Source organism: Vanessa cardui, chromosome 3 (assembly GCF_905220365.1).
Source record: "Vanessa cardui chromosome 3, ilVanCard2.1, whole genome shotgun sequence".
In the NCBI taxonomy this organism is placed as follows: domain Eukaryota; kingdom Metazoa; phylum Arthropoda; class Insecta; order Lepidoptera; family Nymphalidae; genus Vanessa; species Vanessa cardui.
The window spans coordinates 14,450,245-14,456,244 of NC_061125.1; the positions used below are offsets into that span (position 1 = coordinate 14,450,245).

The 6,000-nt window shown below is 31.3% G+C and overlaps 1 protein-coding gene across 4 annotated transcripts in view; it reads left to right on the forward strand.

Moving 5' to 3' along the window:
- The window catches only part of LOC124543688, a 28,665-nt gene extending 23,928 nt beyond the window's left edge, over positions 1 to 4,737 (forward strand). The window contains exons 3-11 of one of the 4 annotated variants that reach the window (XM_047121950.1): positions 657 to 744; positions 850 to 954; positions 1,071 to 1,210; positions 1,717 to 2,118; positions 2,496 to 2,810; positions 2,890 to 2,986; positions 3,644 to 3,765; positions 4,060 to 4,131; positions 4,510 to 4,737. In XM_047121950.1, the coding sequence (XP_046977906.1) occupies positions 657 to 744; positions 850 to 954; positions 1,071 to 1,210; positions 1,717 to 2,118; positions 2,496 to 2,810; positions 2,890 to 2,986; positions 3,644 to 3,765; positions 4,060 to 4,131; positions 4,510 to 4,635 (1,467 nt within the window). In that variant the 3' untranslated portion in view covers positions 4,636 to 4,737. Of the gene's footprint in view, positions 1 to 656; positions 745 to 849; positions 955 to 1,070; positions 1,211 to 1,716; positions 2,119 to 2,494; positions 2,811 to 2,889; positions 2,987 to 3,643; positions 3,766 to 4,059; positions 4,132 to 4,509 lie in introns of those variants that run through there. The other 3 variants (XM_047121951.1, XM_047121952.1, XM_047121953.1) reach the window with 3 other exon arrangements.
- The last annotated feature ends 1,263 nt before the right edge of the window (positions 4,738 to 6,000 follow it).

Here is a 6,000-nt window from a genome sequence, read left to right on the forward strand (position 1 = left end):
TGAAATGTTTATTTAATGATACGACATAAAAGCAATACTGACGGATTAATTTATTTCGCAGCGTAATTTATGGAAAATTCCAACATACCTTAACGATATAAATAGTTGAATTGAACACGAATAAAGTGCGTTTTTGTAATATAATGACATCGTTATAATGACTCATATTTTGTTAACTTTTATAATGATATCTTTTATAATCCTATTAATAGTATAGAGTATTTTTCTGATTATTTAAGATATTTAATTTCCTGTGTAACTGTGAAGGGTAATGTAATAATTATGTTCGTATTTCCTGTATAAGATATTGACCCAAAAATTTTAAAGAATGGATCAACCAGTACATGGTTAGTTCTTTTCTATATTAAGATTTTCTTTCTCGTCGTTTCAGTATTTTTTGGTTATAATGATGTTATCATTGTAAAAACGAGTGGAATTTTTTAAATTCTAATACTGACTGTAACTAACGAAATAGCCCAAACATTTTAATTTTAGGGCTTTTATGAAAACGGGGTGAATGACTCTTGTTTGCTCCTGTTGTAATTAATAATTAAGTCATTTTAAAAACTACGCAATATTTATGATCACATAAATTGACGTTTATGTGTTCACGACGTCAGTTCTAATTGTTTTATCAAGATCCTCTTTTGTTTCAGGCACCACAATTCATAACATTCAAGGAAGGAAAGCTAGGAGTCAATTTTGGTGGTTATCATGCTGGTGTTGGCCTCGGTGGCTTATTAGGTAATTTAAAATTCAATGCTTATAACATTTTACTGATACAAAAAGCTGCTTAATCTTCGTATGTACCCAAACAAAGATTAAAATGATTAATATTTGAAACAACAGGCGGTGGAGCTGCTGGAGGATTGTATGCTGAGGCTGGTACGCCTCATGGTCAATCTGCAAGAGCTGGTCTCGGTGGAGTAGCAAGTGAAAATGGAGGAACATCAGGTACAAATATTACTTATAAATTCACAGATAGATAATGCATTTGTAATAACTGAATTGTGCAGTATTATTGCAACATCTTTTTTTGGGTTTGAAGTAAATTTAGCCTATTTCCTTAGGTGGCCTGTATGCAGGAGCAACTGCCGGTGGAAACGTTAAAGCATCAGCCGGCCTCGCTGGAGGAGTCAACTCTGAACATGCAGTAGGAGCGGGATATGCTTCAGCTCAAGCTGGAAATCACTATGCGGCTTCAGGAATGGTAGGTGACAATCTGAGTGAGATCCGAAAAAGACGAAAGGAAGAGAAACAAAAGAGGAAAGAAATGGAAAAAGCTAGACGTCAACACAAGAGGAAACCTCAATAGATTATCTATAAATATGGTTGAGATTCTCTTAGTGTAATCATTTAGTTACTCATGTCATATCTAGTAAAAGGAATTCTCATACTTATCAAATAAACACATTTCTTAAAACATTTGTGCCCATTATTTCTTACTATGTCAACAGACTATTTCCTGATTTTATCAGCTAGTCAAGGTAAAATAATCTAATATATGCAACTTTGTGCATGTAGATATAATAGAATGTTTTTTTTATATAATTGACACTACAAGCTATGTTATGCATCTTACGTTTGATTTGCATGTGAATGTTCAGTCTTGCGCTTATAGGCTTAGGTTTCACTGTAGATATCACTTCTGTAATGCTTTTATGTTTGATTAGCAGCATAATAAGAAATAAAAAAATTGTATTCTCTTTATTGCAGGCAGGTGAATCTTCAGCAGGAGGAGCATCAGAGTTTTCGTTTTCGGGTACTCAGGAAGTTGTTCCACATCCCGTAGAAGTGAAACCAGTACACAAAAAAATTCATACAGAGTTCAACTTTGATTCTATCAATGAAGTTCAACCTTTGCCAAAATCACCTGAAGTGCACACGGAAGTAAAGACCGAAATTGAAAAAAAGGTTATACATGAAAACGTACAACCAGTCATCGTTAAAGAAGTGAGTAATGTCTGGAATCCTGTTAGTGGAGCGAGCCAAGGGATCAACTTAATAAATGATTTCCAAGTCTTTATAAATTCCATTTTTAATATGGCGTTTACAGCAGGTTTTAATCAGCAGTCACGGCTAGTGCCGCAACATTATATTGATTATCCTTTATCTCAGGTTTGTTTTCTCAATGAAAGTGCACCAAAGGCTTCAAGGCAGCTTGCAATATAATTAAAAGTAAATAACATTCACGTTCAAGCACATAAGACAGATTTTTGACCAAAATTCGTTAAATAAATTCTAATAAATGGTTGATAGCAACCATACACCATGTGCTAACCTTTGCAATACACATTCCCGGAAATTTATGTATTTCTTTAAATAATGAGTTACAAAAAGACGCATGCTGTGAACAATCTTCGAAAGCGGAAACAGCTAGCGGTTTCAGTCTAATACGTGCACTTTATATATTTTTTTCACTGTTAATAAAATTGTGTCCAAAGCTATAATGTTTAAAATATTTGATTTTATATTTTTGATATTAATAATTACAGGTTTATGTTGAACCCAAAACAAAAGTCGTTCAAAAGGAAATAATACATACGCATTATAAGCCCCGTCGGCATCATTTCCGCAAAACGGCTTTCCTTGGCGGATATATTGGAGGTCAGGGAGATATTGTCGCACCAACTGTATATAAAAATGTAGAGCCACAGATACAAAAAAGAATAGACGTTGATGCTGAAGCATCTGTTAATGCTGGTGCTGCGGTAGAAGGAGGATTTAATGGTGGCGCAGGAAGCAGCCATGTATACACAAAACAAGTAACCATTCAAAGAAATCCTAGTTTCTTTGCAGACATATTTAATGTGAGTAATTCAGTTATTTAATGTTTAAAGTTATTTGTAGTCATCTATATGCTTAGATAATTATTTTTTCTGATTACAGATTCCTATATCAACACTAAAGGCTGTTGGTAATTTCCTAGGAAACACGGCGGCTAATACTAATATTTCTGTACAAAAAAGTGCAACAGTACAAGCAGGTGGCTATTTTTAAAACTGAAGAATGTAAAAAAGTATTTAATTATGTGTAAAAATTTAATAAATTGGGTATTATTGGTTACATTTAATTTCAATAGACGGTTATCTTTAGAAATATAATAAAATATTATAATTGTATAGAGAGTACAAAGAAACCCTTGTTACATTAACCATAAAATCCTTTTGAAATATGTAATTCTTTAACAAAAATACAGACAATCTGTTTTATTACGGAATAGGAGTGAAACAAGGGAAGAAACATTTTCATTTAAATTTCCGAGGTCGCGGAAAGGTTAAGGAAAAAATATTTTTATTCCCTTTTTACGGGCCGATACAAACCTGAGGTTAACTAACCGCTACGGATTATCTTGGCGGTACTCTTCCTTATTCTAATGATGTTTTTATCTTTTCATGGCATTCTTATTTATTTTTTATACTTTATGAATATTTTAAGTCTAACGAAGTCCTTTATTAATTTATTGCTTGCTTATGACCAAGTTAACTTTCTAACAAAAACAATTCATCCATATCGACTAGCCGTAATTTTTTACTTATTATTACGCCTTCACTATCTGTTCTTTCTTTCTTTTTTAAAAAAATAATTACTTAACTACATTGTTGGGTGTAAAATGTCTAATAATATTTCTGTAATTTTCCAGAGTCAGACACGAAATCACTTTCAACTGATCCATCATTGTCATCATCATCATCTTCTTCCTCATCAGCTCATGTGTCCGTTGAAACACCGAGTGCTTCCAAATTCATTGATGATATTTTAGCTGTAAGTTCATAACTAACAATACTTCAATTACTAATAATTACTCTCCTTCTTAACATCTTGGCAAGGTAACAATTATTTTATTCGTATTCAATTTTATTTATAATATTTAACTTGAATTGCTATTATTATTATATAAATATGCTTCTTCTTTGTAATAGGAAGATTAACTGAGTAAGTCAAAGTAAGTACTTTAACACAAAAAATGTATTCATAACTTTGTTCAAATCGGCCACATGACGCCGAAAATTTATTTAACAATATGAATCAGTGTTTTTAAAAATGTGTACTTTTTAGATACCCATCAACACACTCGGTGCTGTTAATAAATTTCTAGAGAATAATGTCGCGAATAGGAAAACAGTACAGGTGAGATCAGAAATTATGATTTTTTTTTTTGCATTTGTTCTCAACTCAAATGAAATCGATAATTATTTTTTTTACTAATTTATCTTATCAAGTACTTATAAAAATAGCATAAGCCAGTGAAATTAATAATAAATAAACTATATACATTAATATTATAAACGTGGAAGTAAATCTGTCTGTCTGTCTAACTGTCGCTCTTTCACAACCAAACCGCTGAGCGGAATTTGATGAGATTTAGTATGAAGCAAACTGGACCTCCAAGAAAGAACATAATTTACTTTTTCGCCTGACACATGACAACCATCACTCTAAAACGCGAGCAAATCCGATGACTACTATTGTTTTATAATTATAATCTACAAATTATTGATTTTCTAGGTAGCTGAGGATGGAACAGTAGAACCAGTAAGGTCTAGGCGTGGACCTCACGCAAGGAGGCGAGCAAATAAACAAGTGATTGTTATTCAAGATGAGACTCCAGAGGAATCTGAAGTAGTTCATTAGGATACATTTCACGTGAAGTTATATATGTATATCAGTAATATTATCGCCTATTTAAGTGCAATATAAGTTTTTATGATACATTAAAACTATATTTACAGAATCGTTACTTTATTTACATTATTACATCGTTGCCTTATAGCATAGTAACCTTAAAACAAGTAAAATGTGTGCCACTTGCTTCTAAGATATAATTTTTATTTTAAGTTTTTTAACATGATAACATCTTATATTAATTACCTGACGCATAGTAAAAGGTATGACTCTACATTGCCTGTTAATGTGACCATTTTAAAATAAATAATAATAATAATATGATATTAAATGTTTTTTCAATTACATTTAATAAGTATGTATTTCTGTAAATAGTTATTGCTATGTGCAAAAGACGTAAATGTTGTTAAAAAAATTAACCTTGTTGTCATGTAAAACGGCCAGATAAATACATTAAATATGAAAAACTATTTATTTAATATACATAAACCTTTGCTGTTAACTGTAATGTGAGATCAACATCTCAAAAGAAAAGTCTTGCTGGGCAGACCTGTATAAAGTTATTCACAAGACCTGCCGGGACGCTTCAATGACATTTTAAGAAATAATGATGCATCTTCTGCAAACAAGAAAATTTCATTTTTATTAAATTTAAAAAAAATCTTCTAAGGAAACTATAAAAGGTATTAGACCTATGCCCAAGATTAATAACAAAAGATAACCATTAGCGTTGTTATGGCTTACATAAATTGAGCCTAGCTGAGATTCTTTATTATTATTGATCAAAGTTTACTTATTAAAACTAAGGAAATCACAGTTTTTCTTGGGACTAATACATATATTAGTGAAAAAAAAAACATCGTTTATCTCCATTTGTTGGATAATATTATGTCATATATCTAACTCAGATTTCATTGATGATGTATGTATATGTAACATTGACAGGAATATAGTTTTATTTGTTTAATTAAATGTGCTGGGTGTGTATAATGGGATTGATTATATAATAATTCACAATTCTGAATGAATGAATGAAATATACTCTATTGTACACCATAAACAAAAAATAAAGAAAGGTTAGGAAACACACACACTTACACGCACAAAATATAAAACAAATATTAGTAAAATACAATATAAAAAAAATAATGTTGATTAAGAGTGTTGTACATAAGGCGAGCTTATGGCTAATTAACCATCACTTCCAGACAACCCAATTCTATATTTATCTAAAGCCTTTGACTGTGTGATGTTTGACACGGAACTTTGAATAATAAGAAAATAAATATCTTATTGCCGTGCTTTTATAGGCTAGGTGGTATGAAATCATCTTGATGAGAACACTGCTGCATGTGTGAGTGTCTGAATCCACAT